At 40.4% G+C, this 27,227-nt stretch overlaps 2 protein-coding genes across 5 annotated transcripts in view; both read right to left on the bottom strand.

Moving 5' to 3' along the window:
- Positions 1-217: 217 nt before the first annotated feature.
- On the bottom strand, positions 218-14,884 carry gnb5b (guanine nucleotide binding protein (G protein), beta 5b). Its single transcript, XM_071488138.1, has 13 exons — positions 14,727-14,884; positions 13,635-13,784; positions 11,949-12,060; positions 10,661-10,797; positions 10,433-10,474; positions 9,159-9,235; positions 7,617-7,749; positions 3,433-3,576; positions 3,059-3,150; positions 2,405-2,453; positions 1,904-2,000; positions 1,324-1,490; positions 218-856 (listed from the first exon to the last, which is right to left on the bottom strand). The coding sequence occupies exons 2-13, from the start codon at positions 13,758-13,760 to the stop codon at positions 845-847; spliced, it is 1,188 nt and encodes a 395-aa protein (XP_071344239.1). The 5' UTR covers positions 13,761-13,784; positions 14,727-14,884; the 3' UTR covers positions 218-844.
- Positions 14,885-15,297: 413 nt separating this feature from the next.
- Positions 15,298-27,227, bottom strand: part of myo5aa (myosin VAa) — a 52,249-nt gene continuing 40,319 nt past the window's right edge. The window contains exons 30-42 of one of the 4 annotated variants that reach the window (XM_071488134.1): positions 27,072-27,128; positions 25,533-25,613; positions 24,091-24,289; positions 22,807-22,872; positions 22,030-22,123; positions 21,765-21,914; positions 21,283-21,437; positions 21,059-21,148; positions 20,671-20,821; positions 20,234-20,516; positions 19,933-20,107; positions 19,672-19,752; positions 15,298-19,153 (exon numbers count right to left, since the gene is read on the bottom strand). In XM_071488134.1, the coding sequence (XP_071344235.1) occupies positions 19,001-19,153; positions 19,672-19,752; positions 19,933-20,107; positions 20,234-20,516; positions 20,671-20,821; positions 21,059-21,148; positions 21,283-21,437; positions 21,765-21,914; positions 22,030-22,123; positions 22,807-22,872; positions 24,091-24,289; positions 25,533-25,613; positions 27,072-27,128 (1,735 nt within the window). In that variant the 3' untranslated portion in view covers positions 15,298-19,000. The remainder of the gene's footprint in view (positions 19,154-19,671; positions 19,753-19,932; positions 20,108-20,233; positions 20,517-20,670; positions 20,822-21,058; positions 21,149-21,282; positions 21,438-21,764; positions 21,915-22,029; positions 22,124-22,806; positions 22,873-24,090; positions 24,290-25,532; positions 25,614-27,071; positions 27,129-27,227) is intronic. The other 3 variants (XM_071488135.1, XM_071488136.1, XM_071488137.1) reach the window with 3 other exon arrangements.

Here is a 27,227-nt window from a genome sequence, read left to right as displayed (position 1 = left end):
AGCTCAAAACTGTCTCTTGACATTCTGTTGTACTTTGTTTATGCAGAGACGTGTCAGGTCACCTTTATCTGTTTTGACAAATGATAGCTTTGATTTTTCTTTATAGCTCCACCTGCACGTGACGGTCCCGGCGAGGTTTGTAAACACTGAGTGAGTTTAGGGGAACGAGAGCATGTTGTGTGCAAAATGCTGGTCGGCAAGAAGAGAAAACAAAATACACAAAAACCCATAAAAAAATTCTTCTTCTTTATTATTTTCACAGGAAATTGACCTAAGCTGTTGAGGTTTAAGTATTTTGAAATAAGAAAATATGAGGTTAAATTTAAAATTGTCTTCTTTAGGATAATCATGACACAACCTACAACAGTAGTAACAATAATAACAGTGCGTGCACCTACAGCATTATCATTATTCTGGACAGGTGTGGTTCACTCAGGAGAACTGACCAGAGAATAATCCAGTGTGCAGAACAATCAGCAGGACTGTCTGTAGGTCTACATAGCAGAGCAGACACATGCTGCTGGTTTCTACAGCTTATTTTGGCTCTTTACACTGACATTTACTTCCCACTATATCAGCAAAAACACTTAATATAATACTTAATATAATTACGCAATATCAGTCATCAAGCTATCAACAACAAAGTAAGAATCCCAACTTGATGAACTGTCTGTTTAAATCAATACCCACCCTACAGTTTTCATACAATGACGTATTCGTATTCATGGGAGACAGCGGAGAGGTGTTTGTGCTTCTGTGTGTTGATTCCAGGCAGGGAGCAGCAGTGTAGGCAGTCACATAACGCTGGTTCTGTCTTTGCTGGATCACAGCCGTCACATAAACACTAGGCCCAAATCTACAAAAGAGAAGTGAGCACAGTGTGAGTAATGCTATAACTACATTTGTTAAATAAAAACATAATTTGAATCAATATCTCAACATGCAGAAGATTTTTTCTGAAGAAAAGCCAATTTGGGTTAGAATATAGGCCTGGTCTATACCTGAATGGAGGGTTCCTACTTTTATCAACTCCAGCGTAGCTTTACTTTTAAAAAGAAATTTATTTGATGTTGATTGACACCAGCTGTTTTGACATGATTTTATACATTCAGAGGTTTTGTGGGTTTTTAATATTCGTGTATATATTACATGTCTCACTTATTTTTTATACATTACTAAGGAGGAAAGCCTACACGGTACATTGTAAAGATTCATTTACGGTGACAGAATTCAGATTCTAGGTTTATCAGTAAAAACACACATAACAAACACAAATAACAGCTAACTGGTAAAATCATGCTGTATAGGGAAACCCCTACTCACCCTTAAGGTGTTGTCCCAGGAGGCTGAGCAAAGCGCTGTGCCGTCAGGTGACAATCTGACTCTGCTGACACGGTTCTCGTGGCCAAACAGGATGGAGGAACGAGTTCCCTTCAAAACATCCCACACGTTGATGGTGTAGTCGTTATAACCGGCGAAAAGCAGGCGACCTTGGGGTGGGAAAGAAAGTACATAGAAGAGGAAGTGGGGAATTTTAGAATAAGGAAGTATGGACAAACAGAGGACTGGTTGAAATCATGAGGTACTGATCAACTTTTTGCTTGAATCACTAAAAATAGTTTCATTTATATTAAATATTGAAATATTTTCTGGAATTGTTAACTGTCTCAGGAGAGTAATGCATATTAGTTGGTACACTGACAATGAATGATTAATCAGACGGACGATATCTATACAAATAAATTCATATTTAATATAAACAAGAGATCACACGTTGAAAGTGTTTTATTAGCTCAGAAACTACAGTGTGCCTGGCATCTTCTAAGCCTTTTCCTGAGTCAGTTCAACGTGTATTAAGCACATTTGATATGATAATTCAATATACAGTGTACACACTGCTTACCACTCAGAGAGAAGTCCACAGTGGAAGCACCGAATATGATGCTGTCCTTCTGGTAGACGGCTACTTCACGGTCAGCTCGCAGATCATAGAAACGGCACTGAGAAACACCAACAAACAGGACAGCCAATGCTAATTTGACAATAGTAATTTTAGTACATGAAGGGCCTCTGATATGGGGTTTCATATTGCATAAATAGTGTTGGGGTTACTTTTGAGCTTGCCAGTATTTGAAACCTTGTTATCACGCATAGCTAATGGAGGAAAATCACTCTAGTAAGGAACAACTGGGCGAGGTAGCCTACCAGTGTAGAAAATCTTCTCACTGATATAAAAATAAATCACTGAAATCACTGACTTCACCATGACACCAAATATATGTCACAAAAATCAGTGTTACTTTCTTCTGCAAAGGCAATGAGAATTTCAATTTAACAGTCTTGCACAGTAAACATATTGACAAATCATCACAAACACACACGCAGGTCAGATGACATGACTTACTGTGGCATCATCAGAAGCAGAAGCAAATGCATCTCCACTGGGATAGTACCTGGACACACATGACCGAGGGTGGAATTAGATATTTTGCAACTCCAGTGAGCTTTCTGTATGAAATACACTTTATTGATTTTGTTGTTAGTTTATCTTTTTTGAATAATGATAAAATTCTGCTGCATGAATTTCATCACAGAACCGAACCGACATGTGGGATTTGTCTTCCTCTAATACAGTGGATGACGAAATCTCCACAAAAAAGGCTGATACTGAATTACGCTCCGTTTTGCACAGCACTTAATATTTACATACTATTTTAGACATCAATTATTTTACCTAACATCTCTCTTTTAATGGATATTCTTTTTTCACAAACCTGGACATTTGGAAAGTTAGATTTAAAAGTTATTTTAGATCAAGTGAAGTAGATGCAAATTCAGTTTATACACTGTTGGTTTTGGCCTCAGGGTCTAACAAAGTCCTTTTGTCATAGTAGCAGAAGTGGTAGAAGTACCAGTACAACTACAACTGTCCCGTTGGCCTTCAAAAGAACTGCTACTCCTCCCCTCAGCAAAACTAAAGTTTTTGGGCTGTCCCTTGTTTTAAATTGGAATCAGAGGAACATAGTGGGCTTTTGTTTTATCAGAGAATTGAACTCACTTTACACAGTTGATGTCAGACTCGTGGCTCTCAAAAGACTGAATGTTCTGTCCAGAGCGCATGTCCCACACATTGGCCTTCTTATCACAGCCCTGATAACACACACACACACACACACACACACACACACACACACATATACACACAACAAGGAATATGAATGTTGTAAGTTATTGATGTTAGCTCAAATCAATGTTATTCAAATTTTTCAGAAGTTCAAGAAAACTAATTCATTCAAGGAGAACCATGAATTTCAGAGTTCCCCTATGACCACATGAATTAACAAGAAAATAGACATAGATACACACACACACACACCAACACACACACACACACACACACACACTCTATCTCTGTCTCTCTCTCTATCTCACCCCAGAGACAAAAGTGTTTCCAGTTTCAGATGGGGCGAGGTCCAGGGACAAGACATCAGCTGTGTGACCATGGAAACTCTGCAGCAGCTGCCCGCTCTCCACATCCCACAAGGCACATGTGCCATCACCACTGGAGGTCAGGATCTAAAAGACACATACACACAGGCAAAAGCACCCACACACACACACAACACGCATGTACAGCATAGATACAACAACTCAAACACAAAGCAATCAACAAAATAAAAACATAAAGCTTATTTTAGCACAGGGACAAGACGTGTATATTTTCATAACCCAAATCCTGGAGCATTCCCAAACAGTGGTCTGATTTACTGAGGGAGCTGTGGACATCAACCTACAGCTTAAAATCTTGTAAACAAACACTGAAATCCTCAGTACACCAGTCTAGCAGCAACAAGAGAGGAGGAAGTGAAATCACAGAGGGACTTTAATATTCTGCTGGAAAGTCCAAAATGTCTGGGCCAAAGGGTGACACTAAGCTGAATTAGATTTGGTATGATATGGCACTGCTGGTGGTCATAGAAAGAAGGAACATGAAAAAAGGTGATTATAGAAACGTACAGTTTATGTTGTAAAAAACTGTAGGGGTTATTCTGGAGAACAAAAAGCACATTTTTGTTTTTACAAATACCTATCCAATACATATTAGATTAAAGTTGGATGAATTATTTTTTCTCTATACTGTATGTGACTTTCACTACTAGCTTTGCTTTCATTCCTCAATTTTTAATACTTAAAGATGAGAAATGAACAGTCATAAAATAAAAAAAGGACATTATTGTCATGGTGGAATAATATTTGAACAAAAACATCCAGGTTTATTGACATTAAATTTCAGTGCTTGGTGCGAGATCATTTTCACCACTGGCCTGAAAGCATGGAGAAAAAAAAACTATGCAGCTATTGAATATGCAAATATTTGCAAATGTATGCACACACGTAAAGTGCATACAACAGAAGCCAAAGGTCAGCATCTCCACACTAACACAACTCAAAACTCTCACTGTGCATCATGTAGCCACGTACAAAGAAGCACACAAAATGCCAAAATGTCAACAATTCCTCTGATGAAAACAGATTATGAGCATTTAGAGACACATGCAGACACCAGAGATCCCTGCTGGCTGGTGGATTAGAGAGCTCCTGCTGGATGACCTCAGGCACAAAAACACACCACATCCTGCCTGCACTGAGCGGTAGCTCCAGTTTCAACATGAATGCAATTATCAGTCACCCACAATTACTGACACACACACACACACAGATGGAAACCTCACTGAACAGAGCATTTACCATATAATGTTACCATCTATTTAATACTTGCAGGGGGTTCGTTAACTTATTAACCTAACTTGTTAGAATTCACGTGAGAATTGGGAGGGTCTGACCCCCTGATTAAGACATGCTGTAATACAATTTCAGACACCCCTTAAGTGGACCATACCATTTCTTAACCTCGATGTTAGCTGAATATCCCGTCTGCCTGCCAACTAACTAACTTGTTTAATACACTTGACTTTCTTACCTTCGGAGTTTCTGAATTACAGTAAGTCAAGTATCTACGGATGGACACTGATGTTAGCTAGTCCCTAAATTTTGCCATAAGTTAAAGTTTTGCTAACCTGTGTTAGCTAGCTCATAGCACGCCTTTTCATTTACAACGTTGGTATGGCATTTCATTATATTATCTAATTTCAGCAAACACTGGTGCTCCATCATGAGCAGTGAGACAATGGAGGATTAGTTGTTGTAGAGATGTTGTTGGATTTGAATAATTATTTAATATTGTGGCTGTGGTGGTTTAGTCTTTTTGAGATTATCTTTTATAGTAGGAAGGAATTCAGGAGTTTTACCTGGTTGTGTAAATGGACGATCTTAAAATCCATGTGTGCTGAAGGCTAATTGTATTAGCAGTAGTGGAAAGTAAATTTACTCTAAGTGGGGTACTTAAATACAATTTTGTGGTACTTGTACTTTACTTGAGTATTTCCATTTTATGCTACACTTCCACTCCACTACATTTCAGAGGGAAATATTGCACTTTTTACTTCACCACTTTATTTGACAGCTTCAGTTAAAGAACAAGTAAGATACTGTAATCACTGTGACAATTCAGTTCACTGAACTGTACCAGGTTTTCTTTTGCACTAGAGGAAAAAGGCGACCCCCCCCCACCCCTGGGTTTCACCGTCTAATTTGCACTCTCCCCACATGTAGATATTTTTAATCAAAAAGCCTCACAACTCACATGTTGGGACAACAGCAGATCCTGTCTGCCAAAACTGACCAGCTGACTGCCACACACACACACACACACACACACTGATACAACAACACAATCTTAACTGTCCTTTTAGCACATTTTAAGGCTGGTTCAAAATGTGGAGTCTTTCATATACTTGTGTGGTAAGATTAATAGTAAATACTCTTCCTCAGCCCTCGGTGTGGTCCAGAGCTTTGTGCGTCACGATCTGTTGTGATGATATAAAGGCCGTGAGCGTGACAGTGGGCTCATGTGTATGAATGTGTCTTTGTGTGTGAGATGCAGCATGAGAGAGGACATGTGTGAGAGATAGAAAGAGAGACAGACAGAAAGAAAACATGTGTGTGAGTGTCTATGTGTTAAATGTTCTGCCCTCAGGTCAGTGTGCTCCACTCTTTGCTTGATAAAAGCCACTCAGTGTCTATTAATACACACAGGATAGAGGACACCCCCCCCCCCCCCCCCCCCCCCCCACCACCATCACCCCCCACCCCCATCTCTTCTCTGCCCCCTCCTCGGCCCTGCCATCCATCTCCCCTCTCATCTTCCTTCCTGTCCTCCTCTTACCTCCCGCCCCATCATGCTCCTCTGCCTTGCAGAGTGTGGAATAAATTATTAAAGCCGAATATCTCAGGCTGTTTCCTTCATGTTCTCATTTTGATTCTGTCCCCTAACCTCCCTTCTTTCCTGCTGGGGAGTCGCAGGCACAGTGAAAAAAAAACATCCAGTGATCGAAGCTCATGATAACAATTGGATAAAATATATAGACAGATTCATTAAGTGCATTAATGTGACCAAAATAATACTCCCGAGATATAGTATTTGAATGTGTATATGCATAAAATATGTACATGTACCCATACATATATTTTTGTCATATTTTTCAGATCATTTTAAGGGCACTCTATTTTTATTGGATGATTAACAGCAGAGCATTGGAGGCATTGACAGACATGGGGCTCGTTGGTATGATTCTTGCTTCAGGTGCAAGATGTCTCAGGTTCAAATCCCTGATGAGTGCTTTCCTTTTACAAAATCAATTAACACTGACAGCACAGAAAGGCTGCCTTGGTTTTAGTTTAATGTTGGTGCTTTAGCAGCTGAAAGTGATCTTACTGCTGTGACTATAAGCTGAGAGAAGAGCAAAATGAGGCAGTGTAGAGCTCAAAATGTTCAAAGTGGCAGAATAAACAAGCCATGGAAAGCCTTCAGTAGGGGTCCAAGCCCGAATGGGGTGGGGGCCACACATGCAAAGCACCATGGCTCCCATTTCTGCTCCCAATTTTGCTTATCCAAAAAAATGCACGTTACAAAGGGACAACTTCCTGTAGGTAGCAGGAAGTGTTGCATATCTTGGGAACAATCTCCCCTATTAACACAAAACTTAGGCCAGTAGTTCCACTTATCACTCTGAGGCTCTGTACAAAATTTGGTGCATATCAGCCACTGGGTGGCACTTTACCACAAAGTTTGACTCCTCAAAAACTTTCTAACCTCGGTGAATTGTTTTCCAATCTCTTTGCTGCTCTCAACTCAAGACTTGCATTGCGCCTGTGGACCTCCAGGTCCGACTTACATCAACTTCACACTTCTGCCAGGTGCGGTTGGCTTGAGGGGTTTGGAGCCCGTTGATAACAGCCTGCAAGTCTAGTTTAACGTTGGAATTTATCAGCAGCTGTCACAACCGATTAAGGCCGAATCAAGCCCTCTACAAACAAAACTAAACCTCTCCCTACCGTAATTCTCAGAATGACGTAAAGACAATTCTTACAAATACCTTCAGAATCTGCAGAAATTAATGCATGTCATCCTTTATAAACAATCACAAACAGGTGATATACTGTACATATTGTGCCTCTTATTTCTGTTGTTCACATGGGACAAGACTGGTGCTCACCTGCATGTCAGAGTTGGTAAAGGTGCATCCCGATACATAGTTGGTGTGCATGGCGACCGACTTCCTCTTTGCAGCCAAGTTCTCATTTTTGTCCAGCGACAGTGGGATCACCGAGCACTTGTTATCCAGTCCACTTTTGGAGGAGATAAAAACATCAAAAGTTAAATTCAGGATATCAAATAACACACTGCTAGAACTGAGCAATAACAGTAGCAGTCACCAAACATACACACACATTTACTGCTCACTTACAGACATGTGAAGTAGAAATCATTTGCAAAATTAATTTCAATTATACAGTATTTTTCCAGCAAGACAAGGTCAAAACCTAGGACTGTTGCAAAGCTGTTTGCACTCAGCCTACTGTCAGCTGGTTTCAGCCCTTTATCTGTTTGCTTCTGTCCTACTCTCTGTGCTCACATACACAGTATTTTAATACAGCTGAATTTCTAATAAAGTCGATCTCATTTATATGTTTTCCTGTTTCTGTTGTCAGATAATGTAACAGGCATGAAATAGTGACTGAAACGTGCCCATTAAGACTTCACAAGCCATTCCCAAGCTACTGCTCTGCTACTGCCAAAATCCTGATTTTATAACCACATCTTCCTCTGACAAAATCACCATTCACATAAGTTAAAGAGAAGGCTGTGCTGTGATTTTGGTCATATTTAATTGTAAAATGATCACTCAGAGACAAAGTTAGAAACAACAGAATATTATGGTGTTTCCTTTTTAAACTAACCAAACAGAGTCCTGTTGAAGTGACCAACGGACAGGAAGACTCAGCATTCTTTGTGGTCCACTTCAGCTCTGATGGAGCCTCAGTCCTCTTTGTGTTCACACTATAGTTCCTGTGGAGCTCTCAGACCTTTACTGCCTTGGATTATGAGGAGCTTTCACTTGGAAGGTGTCAAGGTGGCTGCTGCTATACTAGTCTTGTCCACCCTCCTGTGGTATTTGGTTAAATTAGTAATATTGAATTATTAATTTGGTAATTTAGTTATACAAGTAATACATGATAGTGATGGCATATATACCTCAAGAGGCGGTCTCAGCGAACCCAACACAGACCAAACTGAGAAATATGTTGGCAACACTGCAGGCCCCCCTAATAGAGACTGTGCTAAGTCATTTTCAAAGAGCAACGGCCAATGGGGAAACGCCAACTCAGTCACATGACATTTGGCTGACCAATGATAAAATTACGATCACTCAGTCAGTCAGCAACATTTGTGATTAGCCCTATGGCTGACCTTGCTGCCATCCAGCCAAAAATATTACTACCAGACTGTGAAGCTGGAAGTTATTGAAAAAGAGCAGCCAACCATTTAACTTACTGATGTTATGTTACACTTGAGTAATACAAGAGACTACCTCTGGAAAATGTAATGTTTCTTTCCTAACAGTACTAACTTCATTGTAAAACTTTTCCACATATATTGTTTCACTCATGAGTGAAGGTATTTGACTATTGGAAAAAATACCAGCCAATTAAATCTATGTGATTAAAAAAATGAATAAAAAAATGTTTATACTCACCCACACGCCACAGCACAACCTGAGGGAGCATAAGCACACGCCATAACCCATGTACATGGCAGGGTTATCCCATGCTCCTGTAACACACAGACAGTACAAATACACACACACACACACACAGTAACAGACATACAAATGCATACAATGAGAGAAAAACATGAGGTGTAATATGTTATTGGTAAGAAAATACATTCTCTTTAATATGCAAACTATTCTCATACACATTACACACACAGCTGCAGTAAATCTGGATGTGGTGAGTATTAATAGGGATTATGTTTAGTGTGGTTATGACTGTTCCATCCTGGCTACCATTTAAGTGCACTCAGGCACACACACACACACACATACACACACACACACACACACACACACACACACACACACACGCTCACACACACACACACACACACACACACACACAAACACCCACACACACACACACACACACACACAGTCATTAAAGGAGACAGATGGATAGATAATCTTTAAACGCATATTTCCCTGTCTCAGAGGGATATATGACCCAACACCAGTACATATGGTGGGGACAGCATGAGCATCTTGAGCATAAAAATAATTCTTAGCCATAGACAACAGAGGGGAGAAGTGGGTGAGGTTACATTGGGCAACCAGGTTTCTGCAAGTAACAGTTTTCCATTATTGTATATTAAGGAATTTCCCTCTTGCATGTAGATAAAACTCAACCTTGTGACTTATGATGAGTGACATTATCGAGGTACAAATACGGGATTATGCTTCTTCTGAGATACACCTGAAACCTACTGCTCCAGGTGTACTTGCAAAACATCAGGAGATCAGTCACCTGAGAGTCCAGTTGCAGTAAAACAGATCAAACGGAGCTGTTGTTGGTACGGCAAAGGCCCAGAAAAATGTATGTCTGAGTTTTGTAGAACTTGTTGAATTACTGTATTTTTTGGAGAATGGATCATTAATGATCAATTAAGGGTTTTGTTTGAAGGTGAAACAATAATAATGGCTGGCTATAATATCATTAATCATCCAGGGTGTCGTGTGTTTTTCTGATTTGAATATTGATAATAACATTAAAAGAAAACTTTCAAATTACTGTGGTTAAATCCTCTCATGGCTGTCATCAAAGTTACACCCCACTCCAAAATTTAATGTTGATGAAGGGTTTTTTTTTTTTTTGCACATTTGATGTCCAACAGTCATTTTCTTTCTTCAGAAGAATCTAAAACATTTAATTTATTGTCATTTATTACTGAGAGGGATCACAGACTTCTACTCACCTTATTAAGAGTGAATGCATCCCAGACAATCACTTTTCCATCCTAGATTAGAGAAAGAAAATCAGTATTACATAAAAACTTTATACAGCCCATGTACTGCAACATTTCATAGTCAATCAGTAAACATTCTTATGTCAAACATAATTATCAATTAATACTACTAATAATACACAATATATCTCCTAATATACTATACACATCTGTATCTGTGTATATCCATGTGTATACCTGTGAAGAGCTGACTATACGACGTCTATCTTTGCACCAGTCCATACAAAGCACCTTGTTCCCATGACCCTTCAGCACACGTCTGGTCTTTATGGAGAAAGCTCCCAACACATCAATCTTCTCAGCTACCTGGTGTACTGCAGTAGCACACACACACACACACACACACACACACACACACACACACACACACACACACACACACATATTGAGATATAGTTTAAGACCAAAGTTTCACTTAAGTAAAATACAAAAGTGTAAACAACTAAATTTACATAAGGTATCAAAGGTAAAAGTAATATATAATTGTTAAATATATACTATTAATTATATTAGGATTATCATGTCAGATGCATTAAAATGGATTTCATCAAGAACTATACTGTATGTTTGGAATTTAAAATCGTCATCTGCAATGTAACTAGTGAATATAACTGTAAAATATTTTCGTAAAAACTACAATATTTCCTCATGAAATGGAGTGGAGAAAAAGTATAAACATAGAGGGACTACTGAATGGGTCTACTGTCCACCAGACCAGGGGCCCAAAGCGTCAGGAGGCCCCTGGACAAGAGCCTGTCTTAGTATCTCATGCTTAGTATCCAACGGCTACAAAGAGGGGCAATATGTAAACAGAGATGCAAAACAACCACAGTGGGATGCAGAATTACCACACATTAACATAAAAAGAGCACAAAGAGAGACAAAATAATTAATAAATAAGTTACCGGGTTATTTCCCACAACTGGTGGCAAGGAGGTCAGGTTATTGAATACATTACAGCTCATTAAGTCACAGGGGCAAAGATGTGGGACATTTGATAGATAAGGTTATAGCCTACAGCACTGCAGCATTAAATAATAAACTGGGCTGCTTTTATTTTAGTCTCTGCAAAAGGGACCAGAGAGCTGAGTGTATCCCATTAAACCCATGACGCCCATATCTTGACTTAATATATTTATGAATATAATATTATAACTGAAGGTCAGTGTAAAATTAAATCAGTTTATAAGGACATCTGGGTTCTAGCTGTGTGAACGACTCTCAGAGGATATCTGCAATCTCATCATCATCATCATCATCATCATCGGACAGACCCCACGAAGACACCTGACTGTACTTCATTACAACTCTCCTCCACACTGACCGCCACCATGTGAAAAGCTGTTCAACAAATAAAAACAACCCCGTCAAGCCTTCAGTCACTTGCTTCAGCAGCAAGGATCAGGGAGAGATCAGAGTGTGCAGAGCTGGTTGCAGACATTTCTCCTGTGATGCAGACACTCACACTCCACGTCGTTCAGCTTGCCCCGCTCCTCCTCCAGCTTCTTCTTCAGACCATCGCACTCATTCTTCAGGGTCGCCAGGGTTTCCCCTTTCTGGAGCCCCTGACAGGCCATCTTTGAGGAGGAAACACGCCAAAACAACAAAAACAAAGACAAAAAAAAAAACAAAAACAAGAACAGGAGTGAGGAGGGAGAGAAACTGGGGGTCGGTTGTTTAAGCTGTTGCAGGTTTGTTGAGCTCGTCCTCGGCAGTGATGCTGCCGCCCTGCTGACGGAGCCGCTCCGCCCCTCCCCCCCCTGTTGTTTACAGGGGCCACAGGCGCTCAGACGCGGGTTAACCCCGCTGCAGAGACAGCTACTGCCGGTGTTTTAGTTTCCACTGACTGAGGTTGACTTCAAACGTGTCCGCATTTAAAAAAAACTGGTGATAAACTTTCCCCCTCTCTTTGTCCTGTAAAGTCCTGCTGCTCCACTTCTGCAACTGCGCAGCTTTCACCAGTTGTTTTTTTTATTTTATGTTCAAATGTGGTGATATTCTGTATTTTTCTTATTGTCAATAAATCCGACATAAAAGGCCAAAACATACAATGAACTGATGTACTAACAATTTTGTCTGTGTGGCCAAAGCCTGATGAATCTTATTCCTCTTTGCTGTGGAGCTCCACTGTCCAGAAGTGATTAAAAACACATCAGTGAGCCACTTCACCACTGCACCGGAGCATCTTCGGTTTTTCGTTATATTATTTATTTATCTTTGGTTGAAAATAGTTCCCAACAAAAGAAAAAGAAATTATTTAGCTATTTCAAAAAAAAATGGCAGTATACATTTATGACCTGTCTTTAAAGATGCACCTCCTTGGTAGTAACCAATGGGTTTGGGGCTAATTACTAATTACTAATTACTAGTTCATTAATAACAATAACAAGCATTTTGGGATAATCTCCTTTCCCCTAACAAATTTGAGAATAATATCTTAAATTGACTGGCTCAGTTTAAACACCATTACAATTTTTTCTTGCAAAAAAACACTTAAACACACTTTTTTTTTGTTTTTAGTCGGATTGATTTAAAAACAACCCTACATGACTGACTTGAAGGGGATTGATAAAAACATTTTGAATCCAATTCATAAACCTCAGTCCTTATTTTACATGATACTTGTCATATGACATAAGGACTGAGGTTTTCTCTCAATCACATAACATGTTCTGATCTGATAAGGTTTTACTGGGGATGGTCTCAGTGGACACTCTGTACTGTGGGACAGTGTCTGGTGAGTTGTTGACAAAGAGACACAGATTAGGAGGGGTCTCACTGCCACGCATCTATCTCTTCTAGATCCTCATGGCTTCCTGTGTGTGTGTGTGTGTGTGTGTGTGTGCACATATGTTTAGCAGGCTGAGACACATTAATACAGTTGTATGTCAAAAGGTGCTGCTGCATGGTGTGTCCTCGGTTTAACAGATCCTGTATCAAGTGTCACTGTGATCCTAAGACACCCGTCCTCAGCTGGCATGAGCGTACAGGATAGTCCTGTTACTCTCTGTTAGATCGACACTACAGTTTGTCCATGCAAATTAAATTACACAGAAAAGCTCTCAGATACTGCAAACATTGCCACTGTGTGCAGTGAAATTATTTGAGCAGCTGCCTGGTGATGAGAAACTGAAAGGGAAACATCACGCACCACTTCCATACAGAATGAACAGTAGTTGATGGGCTCGTTCTTAATGTAGATGTTCATTAGAGGACTGGCGTTCCCACAGCTGTCGCAGGGGCCAAAAGTGGCCGCCAGGAACGTTTGGTCACACATGGCTGCAGATGATCACCAACACGCCTGTGGACACACGCAGACACACAAACATAAATATCAATTCACTCAGGAAGAAAACAGGTCGGAGAGATCTTCGTCTTGATTAAGGCTCTTTTGATTTCTGTGCTGGGTTGTGACAACTTGGCCTGTGTGTGTGTGTGTGTGGCCTTGGAGATAAGTAGCTGGTAATCTACTCCACCCTGATCCTCCTCTGAGAGAAGTGCAGCACAGCTATTCTGGGAACTGCACACAAGACATGATAAACGCTTAACACTGGCTATTGACCACACAAATCTACATTTTATCACTACTACACATTTACTGCACTTCCATTTTATTTGAATTAGTAACTTGTAAATTGTAATTTTAATCAATATATCTTATAGCTCATAGCATACAGGCAAGTGTAGGAAACATGGACATACTCAGACAAGTAGAACTTCGTTAAAGACTGAAGTTTATTATCATTACATTTGTTTACCTTCCATTGATACAAAGATTATATATAATGTGTAGAATATGAAACAGGATCATATGATATTATGATTATATTGACCTCAAGCTGAGAATTAGATTGCTATGAAGTTCACAAACACACTTGTCTTAGCTGATGGTCTGTTTCCATTTGAAGACCTCATGAATTTGAAGATACTCCTGAATTTATGACTGGGAGTGAACTTTATCAGGTTCCATTCAGGTTTTTTTCAGTTTTTTGGGGCAAAATTTCAGAACATACTTTGAGCCTTAGTAAAAAACTGAAACAGATTCAGCACTATCAAATAGAGTTTTGTAACTAAACAGGTATTTTTATCACAAGTAATTTACTGTAAACTCTAACCTTACACAACCCATTCCCTGAGTTAAATCTATATGTGAACACTAGTATGCTGAGTCAGATGTCCACAAACAGCAGGTATATAACAGCGAAAAAATAAAGGTTAATAAAAGCTGAATAATAATTCCTACCTCACAAGAGAACTTTTCTTTTCTGTCCGTAGAGCAGATATTTGTCCCTTGAGAACTAAGTTCAGTTTTTCCAGTGAAGAGGATTGTCAGTGAGGGACAGAGAGGGAACTGTAAGCTTCTTAGTGAAGTGTTTAAGCTGCGACTCTGCTCTGCTTTTACCTCCATGCTTCATATGTCCCTGCTGCACTTATACCTTCAAAGCGTGGACAGTTACATTTACAGCCTAATCCACTGCTCACTATTGATTTAAAAGAGAAAAGTCCTTTCGATTACCTTCAACTCCATGATGTAAAATCCATACTGATCATTATGTTGCCCTCTTGTTGTCATATGAACTTAAAAGGATCATTTGTGAGGTTTCATGAAGATTTAAAAAAAAAAAAAAATCAACATACAGCCTCAGATTCAGTTTATTTAATGGCCAGACATTTAATGGTCAAATAGGTTTGTGCTACAAATGATTTGTTTTGTTTTATAACGTAACTGTAATAATCACATTTCCTAAAAGACAAAACCAAAAAACAAACAAACAAACCAAACAAACATAAATAATCTCTCACAGACAATCTGACAGTGCTGAATTCTTTTATTTTACTTTTACAGATTTGACAATTTATTCCAAGTTTCTTAATTCTTAACGGTGAACACATTCACTAAGCACAGCTACCAGAAACTACAAACAGTCCAGTTTGTCAAATGTACACATGGGTTTAGAGAGGAAACATTTCAGTACTGGCTTCAGCATGTTCACACCAGTACCACAACAGCTGGGGTGATGATATATTTCAGTTTTTAACAATTTTTATTTTTAAAATGGCACGATCAACGCTAGTGCTGATAAGAACAATGGTAATCTATAATGTCTACGTCGTATCATACAACTAACTCTCTCCTTGATGTAAAAATGCAGAGGGAAGGAAATGGCATTTTCTCCTGTTTCGAGAGGCCAAGAGAAGCCAAGGGGAGCAAGATGCCGCTCTGCTCAACAATACAAACCAATGAATGAACGTGTGTATTTTTTTCTCCTCTGAAACTAGGCCAGCCTTGCCCTTCTACGCTCTCAATACATCAGTCCACAAGGATAGTCTGAGTCTGTGAAGGCTGGTGCTGCAGCCATGAAGCTTACAACAGTGAGTCTTCTTACCTGTGGTTTGCATTAATTGATCATTTTAATAAAGCAGCAAGAAAAAGATCACTAATTAAGAAAAGTAAGCATCCAATCGTACGGGGAATGTGGTAGAGCAAGCTTAAGGGGCCACAGTTGTGTAAAAAGATGGAAATTAAAAAAAAAAAAAAAAGCTCTTAAGAGTGAAGTATTTCATTTACAGTCCATATCCATCTGTTATTTATCGGACTTCCTCTGCAATGATTAGAAAGTGCATTTTGAGAGCAACCCAACTGTAGAACAACAGGACACCTCATCAAAATAAAAATGATCACATTAAACAAATTATACTCATCTTACAGTGGAAAAAACATACTGCACTGACAGAAAAAACAATGCCACAATGTTGATAATGTGTGTAAGTCATTCAGATAGCAAATAATTTAGATAAGGCTTTGTCCACAATGTGCAGCTAAAATCATGATACACTTCATTAACATTATTAAACATTCATATAGCTAATCAATTCCTTCAGTTACCGTCTCTCTCTTCAGATATGTACTCTTTACACAGACCATACGTTAAACTACCTAGAAATCCAAACAAAATATGACAAAAGGCAGATTGATTAAAATGGTCCCAACATATGGATATCAAATTATTTTCAAAGACAAGTGCAACACAAAACAACTTAACATACTAAACTCTCTTTATTCCACTTACAGTTAGTTTTCATCTGTGGCTTGTTCATGTCCATTTACTGAGATACTTCACTTCAGATATAACATTTTATTTCTCAGCAAGTATGCATGTGTCGCTGAGATTTCCCTGGCTCTTGCAACTGCAAATATTTTGCATCCAAACTTGGTTTGTTGCTTCAGATGGTTCATTTATAATTAGGAATAAGCTTGAAAAAATAAATTAAGAAAAAGTTACTGAGTTCTGTTTTGGTGACCTTTCACAATCTCTTATGTACGTAAGCACCTTAAAGGAGAAAATAATTTAATGGTTAAGGGATAAGGTCTTTAGGCAAAATAAGGTTCACATGAGGGCAAGAGGCAGATCTGGTTGGCTGCGAATGTTAATGGCAAAAGAAAAATAAGCAAGTAAACTGAAAGTGATAAACATGAGGCAACAGGACAATTTCACTGCAGACAGAGGACTTTTTCTAAAAACATGAGCAGATTCCCTGACACTCATCCAATGACTCAGCTACACCAAGGTTTCTCTACTGTAGAAAAAAAAGCAGTAGCATGCAGGTTAATTTCTGGTAGCTTGTAAAGCTAAGCCCATGCAGGTTTGACAGGAGCAGCAGCAGCAGCAGCGCATGCTGTAAACCACACTGTAGCCATACTGACCGAGTGACTGATGTGGTGCCGTAGCCTCAGCCTTTGAAAGCATGTAGCAAATATGTCTGGATATCTGAACCAAAAACAATGTGTGCAACAAAGAAGAAAAAAAAAATCTCCTACTATGTTGGTATTTTTGGTTATAAAAGATCACTAAGCAGGAAGGCATAGGGGTGGACAGGCAGGAGACGTGAGAGGAATCGGTCCACTTAGCTGCAGTCAGCATCAGTGTGAAGGTACAGCAGAGAAATGATATGAAGCTGGATAGATCTGTGGCAAACTTTTCCAAACCACCTTCAGTGAAACCATTTCCCTCCATTCTGCCCAGTGATACATGGCTTTACCATACACATAATCTTAAGAAAATGACAATACTGAAATAAATAATTACACGATGACGACATTAAAACGTTTCCAAAGCTCTGACTAGAGCTGTGATCAGAGAAGACAAGTATAGAGAAGAAAATGTTCGGAGTGACAAAAACCCCGGTGACACAGCAGTAAGCAGAGTGAAATGTGTGTGCATATATCTGTGTTTGTACTGTAGTGTTCATGTGTGAGTGAATGTCTTTGTAGCCGGTGTGACGCTCAGCTCTAGTCACAGCTGTAAACAGTAAAGGCTGTAGCAGGTTAAACCTTCGGGAGAGTTTAAACCTTGTACCTTCTAAATCTCTCCTCAGTTAAAACCTGAGCCACATTTCTTCTGCCAGAAATGCAGGGAGATTACGACAAAGCAACATCTCTAAGTTCATGGACCTAACGAATAATCACCTGTGCTGGCACTCGTGAAACTATCCTACATAATTTACCTGCTATTGACAAAAACAGCCACAGCGGAACTAAAACGGTCTTCACAAAGCTGTTCGTCCCATCCTTCGCATCGGATGCATTTTCTGCAAAGAGAAAGCTTCTAATCTTAAAAAGGGAGGGTGGTAAATGCAATAAATAAAATACATGATATATATTATTCATATTTATATATATTTATATATGTATAAATAATATAGTACAGATGACGAGTTCTGTCTTGGCTTGACTGGTTCATTAACATCCGGTGGAGAGAGCTAACATTAGCACTGAACTGGCTTAGTACTAAGACTCAGAACACACTTTGTTGTACAAACCCAACATATCAAGCTAGACTACAAGTTGCCACCTTATTCCTTGTCATGAGGTCTCAGCACCTCCTTTCGGGACCCGCTCTCGCCTAAGGGTATGTATATTCTCACCAGAGAACAAGATGATGACAAGAACGACTATCATAACAACTAGTTGAAACACAGAGGAGGGAGCTGGGCTAATCAGGGTCGAGATCACTGTCAGACCCAGGTTTTGATGGAGAGCGAGCACTGGAGGCATTGATCTGGTCCTGTGGCTTCTCTAAGAGGCAGGCGTTTATACAAGCAGTGGACGGATTATGGTGTTTTACAGCCAGAGTTAAACCAGCGGCGGCGACTGTGGGTTCTGTGTGTTTTTGTCGGAGAGAAGGTGCACCTAAGAGTAGCTGTGCATGTGTACGTTTAGAGGATGTAAGTACTGTACAGATGCATGTTGAACGTTCAGTATGTGGTGGGTAGTGTGTGTCCAGATTTAGACCAGGGATATTTCAGAGGACTGGATATCGATAGGAGACTATTCAATAAATACTTTGGACATAAATGATCAAATTGTGTTAATACAAATTTTTAAGTGTTTGTGATGCTCAGAAAAATGTATCTATTTCTCTTGTGATGGTTGTGTATGGGTTTGGGCCAGTGGGTGTCACGTGACTCGCAATTCCACCCGTGGCCACTAAGACAAAAACGCTGCAGGACCTTGGGTTAGACACGGGTGAGGAACCCAAGGTTGAGCGAGGTGGGGATCTGGATGGTCTCCAGGGCGAGGGAGGAGGGGTTGAACGGGAAGGTGACTGGATATATCATCTTTGTGTCCATCAACAGCTGGGGACTCTCACAACGGTCTCGCAAGCGAGTCTGAAGGGTGGAAGAAGAGAGCACATGAGATAGAAATATTATTATTTTTAATATACAGTAAAATTTGATTGAAAAAAATGGCCAATTTAAATGTTGGAGGAAAGTGAAGACCTAAAAATTTTAATTTTGATTTCACAATCATTGTTATACAAATGCAGCTGCAATTGATTTGAAATGTGCAATGCTTTTTAACATATGTAACTTACAGGGCTGCTTGGACAAAGCATTAAAAATTAAAAATCCAAAGCTCTGCTAAGGAAAATGGTTTGTGAAGAGAAGGTCCACCAATTTTGTAGCAGGTGGATCAAAACATGCAGATAAATCGGTACAGTCTTTTGAGGTGTTGCCAGTTTGCTAAGTGAGGGTTGAAGTTACTCACGATCAAAGTCAAATAAACAGAGCTAGATTAAAGTTCTGCTATAATTTGGTGTTTCCAGGGGCATTTGTGTCCTTAATGTTTATGTTTTTACATTAAATAATATATCCAGTGTTGCACTGATACATCTGCAGTAAATTACCTGTATGGTTCGTATGAATGCAACTGACACTCTCTCCTCAAACTCGTTGACTGGTGTGTAGAGGTTCAGGACCTTCACGATCTGAAAGAGAAGTAACAAAACGATTTCTGAAACGTTGAACACATTTTACCTACAGTTACCTACAAGTACCTGGAGTTCTCCTCGGGTTTGTGAAATCATGGGGTCCCTCTCTTAATCTTTCAAACATGACTTCAGTCAGGATTATTTGAATGTGGTGTAATAACTGTCAGGGTGTTTTACCTGAGCAGTGGTGAGGGCCTGGCACATGGAGCAGATGGCCTCAGCATCCTCGTCAGTCTTTTTCTTCACCTGCAGCAGCTGAGCGGCCTGGATCAGAGGCTCCAGCGTCTCCTTGGCTCCACATGTCATCAGACCTTTGTCTCTGAGCCACTCCTCCAGCTGGCTCACGTTGTACCTACACACACACACACAGACACACACACACACACGATTAGTAAAACGGTTACAACTGAAACAAAGTGCACGAAAGAAATTAATACATCAAGCCCCTCTCCGGTCCCTGAGCAGCAACAGCTCCTACCTGATCTGCATGCCTTTGCTCCAGGAGCACATGTCCTTGCGCAGCAGCAGGTTGTTGAGGGTGACGGCTCCGATGATGTAGAACTGCTGCTTCACCACCTGCTTGATGAGCTCGGGGTCGGTGCCGTGCTGACACATGGTGGAGTGGAAGGCGCTCAGCTGCCGCAGGATGGAGTCCAGGGTGTAGGTGCCCTCGTCAGCGATACTGGACGTCCGCTTACGGAGACCTGTGGGCTTCACCCCTGAAACGCCCTGGATGGTCTCGTGTTCCAGCATGCCAGAGACTGCAGGGAACACACACACACACACACACACACACACACACAAATAGTATTTGTATCATGCATGTAAGAAAATAAAAAAAGAGCAGTGCTAATTATCATTACCGTCAATACTACAGTAGCATTAATTTGTATGAGCACAGAGACATGTACTCACCTATCATGGGCTGGAGGATGTTCTCCATGCATTTGATCAGCTGCTGATAGATCTGGATGGCCAGGTCACTGATCACCTGTCTGTACTCTGCCAGGTCGAAGTTGGACAGACAGTGGTCATTCTGCCTCGATGTGTTGTGCTTCATGAAAGCCTGTGATACAGACAGCGGCGGAAAGACTTTAAAAAAACAGTGTGCGTGGACTTTTTAAAAATAATTATTAATGTTGATATCTCAACAGTTCAATTAAAGCAATTCATTTCCCATCTATAATACACTATATTTATACAAATGTCCGTTTTGCTACTTACTAATGATGAAACACAATAATGAATCAAAACAATAGTAAGTTAATGATAAAATGAAACAAAAGACTCCAGTCAGTCTCACCTCATCTCCGCTGTATTGTTTCAGACAGTGCAGGAAGCGGCAGGTGTTGGCCAACCAGAAAGAGACTGTTTCAAAGTCATCCCCTCGTTTCTGACAGGAGGAGGAAACACACATTGTCAGTGAACCTGCTGGTAACAGTCATACCTTTTAACCACAATACAACTGACTCCAGCCAGAGATAATATCACTGAATATTATCAACCATCAACAACACACACATATACCTTTAGTATCTTCTTAATAGTGTTGATGGTTGAGGTGAGCAGAGTGCGGACCTTCTGGTCATCATTAACATAGTCGGCATGTCTCAGACACATGAACAGGATGTAGGCTGGCAGACCTGGGATCAGATTCACGGCTACACCGCGAGGCTTCAGTTCTGGAGAGAGAGAGAAGAAACAAGTTTAGTTGGGGAAACAAGGATGCAGCTGAGTTTACCAAAAAAAAAAAAAACAACTCAGATGAGACAGATGTTTTTTATACTTCAGGCTGCATAAACTGTGAATTTTAACATTGCCCTGTAATGTAATTAGGTCTTAAAATGACTTCATGGAATATTTTCCTTGTTTACTCACAAAGGCTCTGTAGATTATACATTTACCTCCAAAACCTACAAGTTTCATTGTTAGTGATTTGGGGGGGGGGGACACTACAGGGCTCATTGAGGAATAATTTTCTAATCCATGTTCGTATCCTCGTTTCTCACCCAGGATGAGGTTCTTGACCAGTTTAAGCTCATCCTCCTTCTTGTACTCCAGCATTCCTTGGAAGTCTTTCTCCCTGCGGGGAATGTTGACAGGGTGGATCGGCTCGTCCACCATCTGTCCTGGAGACGTCTGGCCCTCGGTTTGACCCGCTGGGAGACACACAGGACAACGACAGTCAGGTAACACAGCACAAACACACAAACTGCTCTGTTTTCTCAGCACATTTCTCAACAAGCCTTTGCTGAATGTAGATTTGCCGCGTACCTCCCATCTCTCCAATCCTCTTGGAGTAAACCTTCAGCTGCTTCTTGAGCTTGCGAATGGTTCGGTCCTGCTTCTCCAGCTGCTCCATGAGATCCTGAAATAGACGACAGAATGGAGTGATGGAGAGAGGGCAAGACAAAAAGAAAAAGACAATAGAAAGAGAGCGACTACTGAAGAGAAATGGCAAGCAACAGCTTCACACTGTCGCCCTCCAGTGGTAAAAATGAACACTTCAGCACTTCTGTAAATCTGCAGCTCATACACAGGAGTCAAAAGGCCAGAAAAAAATGATGTCTGCTTCTGCCTCCAGATAAAATACTGGATGCTCTTTTATGTAAGTGTGGATAAACACCTATGTTTATTAAAAACATATATAATAATAATAATAATAACATACGATAATAAATCCTAAATTCTGAGAGAGGAACTGAAACATGTCCAAAGTTCATCCAACTCTGTCTTGGAAAATACAAGTTGTGGAAAAAAAAAAGCAAACAAAGAAAGAGGAGGGTGTGGGTGGGGTGGGGGTGGGGGTTTAAATCAATATGAAAGCTGTTGGGCTGATTGGTTGATCAGCAGAAGAGAAGCTGCAGGACTCACTGGCTGTTAGGAAAGAGAAAAAGGTGCAGAGCTGCTTCGCTGTGAGTTAGAAGACACTGCTGCAGAGTTAGAACGACGCTTAGTGCTATTTCACTCAGAACACACAACCTCAGTTAGTGCTAACACACATGCAAACACACACACGCGCGCAGGCAAACACGCGCTGTCTCTACATACAACCATCCGTCGTAAAATGATGACTCGAGCCTCTCTGGATGCTGTGGGGTCCTCGGCCATGAGTTCCTGTCAGGTGACACCATCCACACAGATGAGTGTGTGCGTGTGTGTGTGTGTGTGTGAGTGGGTGTGTGAGTGAGAAACATTGCTATAAGTGGCTGTTTTAGTTTTTGTATGTGAAGCTCAAGTGGGAATGAAAACCACCAGCCCAAAGAGCTTTAGTGACACTCTTCATCAACATGTAACATGGGGAAATAATGTGTTTTCCGTGTGGAGTGACAGAGTGGGTAAGTCAAATGATCTTTAGCTGTGTTTATCACTTGAAAAGATCCTTTGAGTGTGTTTGTGTGTGGTGTTGTTTGTGTGAAGTAGACTCTGATTTGAAGGCACCACACAGTGACTTGTTACCAGTCCTTGGTAGAAGTGTTGTGCTTTGGATGCAGAGCACAACAACAACACAGCACCTAACCTTAAACCTGAAATCAATCATTTTCGTGTTACATGTTTTTTTCTTGGATCCTGTGTGTATGAAGGATGATGATAAACACTGATCCTGCAATATCTGCACAACTGGAGATGGTCCACAAAGTCAAAGTCAAGATAAATGCAGATATTGCTGAGGTCAGGACTGTGACTGCATTTATCTTATTTTACTGGTTGATGACTTTTCACCCTGTGAAATCACTCGACACAAACAAGGAGGTGTGACAATGCACCGAGCATCACGTCTTTGCTGTAATGGGGAGGCAGTAATATGTGGTGTCACATCACTGAGGCTTAAATGGAGACATTTTTTTTATTTGAGTTTTTTTTTTCTTTTTTTCTCATTGTTGGAAACATCAGATGGGTCTGTTATGGGCAGCATGTGTATTGTAACTTGAAATCTTGACAATATCAGATATTAAAAACCTTTATTTGACTATTTTAGTAGAAACCTGTTGACAAGTTCAGTCAGAGATAAAGAAAAACAGTAAAAGTGCTTTCAAATCTAGATTTAAAACCGATCATTTCACTGCCTGAGGAAAGATTCAGCTGATTTCTACTTTGGTAACTATTTAATTCACTTCTGTTATTGTTGTTATAAACTATAAATCAAACAATCCTGTTTTATATTGACAGTCTTACCAGTCTGCCTCTGTGTATTTGTACATGGGGTCTCTCTGATGTTTATGTTTTGTAAAGTGTGGTTCAGACTCTGTGATGGGAACTTTAAATAAACTGCAGTTGAAGTTACTTTTCTTCCTCAGCCTGCGTGTATCTGTGTGTGTGTGTGTCGCAGCGTACCAGGTTCTCATTCGTGAGCCGGGTGATCTCGTGTTGCAGACTGGCTTCGATTCGGGCCTCCGGAGGCAGTTGGAGGTTTTGGGCCAAGAGCTGCTGCTGACGATTGTTTTCCTCCTTGACATTCTGCAGCTCGCCGCGCAACGCCTCCACCTCACTATCGTAACCTCTCCGCTGAGTCTGCAGCTGGTGCTCCAGCAACCTGAGAGGGGGAGACCAGAGGGGGGAGGAGAGGAAAGGAGGACCAGTGTGCACGAAACAAGGAATGAAGGTAGAAAGGAGATGACGGGAGGAGGGAGGAGGAAGAGGAATGTGGCAGGTGAGAGGATGGGGAGAGGTAGATGTGGAGGAAGAGAAAGGTTTGAGGGAGAGAAGGAATATTTGTGTATGTGCAATGAAGTGAAGTAAGAGCAGAGGAGAAAGACATAAAAAGGAGAAGAGGAGGGGAAAAAAATCAGTTAGAGGGGGATGATAAAAGTGGAGGTTTTCACCACAGTGCGGTGGTGCAGGACAGCAGCATGCTGTGCAGACACTACCAGCAGCCTCGAGCGCAGCCTCTCTGAACACTCCCTTTATTCTGCTGAGTCAAGCTTCACGCTCTTTAAATGTTGAATCTTGCCAGGACAGTAGTCGGTGACAAGAGTGACCAGAAATTATAGTTTAAGATGAAGCACTGAAGATTTGAGTCATCAGATCCAAGTCAAATCGAGCTTGAGGATAATTCTTAGAGTTTGTTTTAATTATCGGGAACAAAAGAGTTTTTGTCACTGTATTTGGAGCAAGTAAGCTGTAACCAGTTGGCAAATCCACTCTTACCATAAAAAAAAGAAGACCACATTCAGTAGCATACAGGTATAACACGTTGCAAACACTATTTGAAGCTGGCTCTGCAGTGAGTACTTAAATGACACAGTGACGTTTAACAGGCTGCCATTATAAGTGAGTAAAACAAGGTTAGTGACAGGATGAAGACATATTCTGCTGCACTATCTTATAAAAATGGAAGAATCGAAGCAAAGCATTGTATGCATTACTACACACACACACTATATATATATTCAGGAATGAACCAAATTTTATTTCATTTTTTTTTATTGGATTCAACCCTGTCAAGTCCTATGCCAGTGTTGTGCCAGAAAACATTGTTGTCTACCTTGGCAGGGCTTGTGTAATGGACCATATTCATAAAACATAGAGTCTTTATGGCCACTAACTATAAAATAATGGGTGTGTAAATTTGGCAGTAAAACCAGCCTCTAAATCTGTTAGAATTTGTGATTATTCGATAAGTCGATAAAACTCTGACATGTCTGGAGAGAGAGAGAAAAAATGTGAGTGACGAAAACCAGCAGTACACATCCTTTCCTGTGAAAAGGCAAACGTGTCATGCTCAAAAAAAAAAAAAAAAAAAAAAAGTCACACTTGTGTTTGAAGCACAATAACACCTGATGGTCTCCTTTAAGCCCTGATTAACCAGCCACAGCTCTCCGTCCTCATTCAGCTTATGGAAGTCTGGAGCAGCGGATCTGACCGACACACAACACAAGGGAACATGAACAACACAATAACAAAATAAAATGCGGGATGGTTGAGTGGGTGAGTGGACAAGACGATGTGAACAAAAATATGGTTATTTAAATATGAGATGTCTGCTTGTTGATGTGTGTGTGCATCTATCTACCTTTTGGTGACTCTGGTTTCTCCATGAAACTTCTTCTGAAACTACCTTCTAAACTTTCTGTGTCATTAAATCTGTGTCTGTAACAACTGACAATGTGTAGCCTGCTGTGCACTGTGCCATCTCTACTATACACATACGTTAGTTGTATTTTATACCAGTGTCACTGAGTAAGGGAATTTTTTCCTGCATTTATTGTGATCTGCTGATTGAACTCTGATGTCAGTGTGTGAACACAGAAGGACACAAGCAACAAAAGGAGCAACATGGGTGAAATGAAAGGAGAGAAAAATGTAGTGATGCACAGCAAAACTTTCTGAGGTTGGTTTTATTATCTTCAAATTTTGTTGTGTAGAAATAAATGGTGTTCACACTTGCTGTTGATTGCCTAGTGTAGTTACATCACCATGTAATTAATGCATTCATTTAAACACCATGATAATGTGTGTGTGCAGTACTGTGAGGCCAATGGGATGAGCACAACGGGCTACAGAGGAAAGTGGATTTAATTAATGGAACAAAACCTGTGGAAATCATGGTGGGTATGTGTATGAACTCCCTTAAAGGTGTGCTGTGCATCTCCGCTTTGACAAACATAAAAACATAATTAAAAACATACAGTAGGATGGTAATTTCATGCCGTATTCATGCCAAACTCATTCCATGAAGCTGAGAGAGGAGGCCTCCTACAACAGCATAAAACCTGCTGCGCAGTGAGTGTGTGAGGATGTCACTTTGTGGATCTACAGGTTAATAAAAAAGTTAAACTAGAATGGAAAGTCATATCCCTTTTAGCTCAGACGTTTCCATGCTTTCATGCCACACATGTTCTCACTACTACCCTGTAAATATGGAGTTCTGCAACATCTCCAAAGACCAACCAGAGCTGTTGAAGCCACTAAGTTGCTGAACCAGAAACTATTTTGAGTCTGATCCTTCATTAAGAGACTCTGTTGTTGTTGATGCCGAACTATCAAAACACATGCAAACCTACAAACTCTGAAACTTGACTAAAAAGTCAAATACTCATTCCTTGACTGTGGTGAATATCAGTAAACAGCAGCTTCTGTTAGAGCACAAGAAAGACCTGAACTATAGCTTGAGCCGTTTTATTTTATCCATCATGCTGTTAGGGCAGAAAATGCCACGCAAAGCTACCCAAGCTTTCATCAGCACTGCAATGTGGAATCAGATGTTTCAGATTCAGTACGATCAGATCATTTGTAACATTTTTCAACCCTGTTCAGCGACAGCGTGGCCATGCATGCTCTGCTCCATGATGCATAGGCCACGTCTCATCCGTTACCTGAGCCTACTCAGGAGATCATTGACTTCCAGCGGCTTACGCATGAACCTAGGAGATCTGCACGGGACAAAGAGGCTTTCACAAACACAAACATGTACATATACATGCAACACTCACACAGACATCATATTTACAATGGAACTAGAGCTTGATAAA

The sequence above is a fragment of the Trachinotus anak genome, unplaced genomic scaffold, assembly GCF_046630095.1.
Source record: "Trachinotus anak isolate AG129_WGS33_773 ecotype Australia unplaced genomic scaffold, CSIRO_AGI_Tana_v1 ptg000011l, whole genome shotgun sequence".
Taxonomy (NCBI): domain Eukaryota; kingdom Metazoa; phylum Chordata; class Actinopteri; order Carangiformes; family Carangidae; genus Trachinotus; species Trachinotus anak.
Note: the sequence above shows the minus strand (reverse complement) of the source record. Positions and strands in the feature narration are given on the sequence as shown.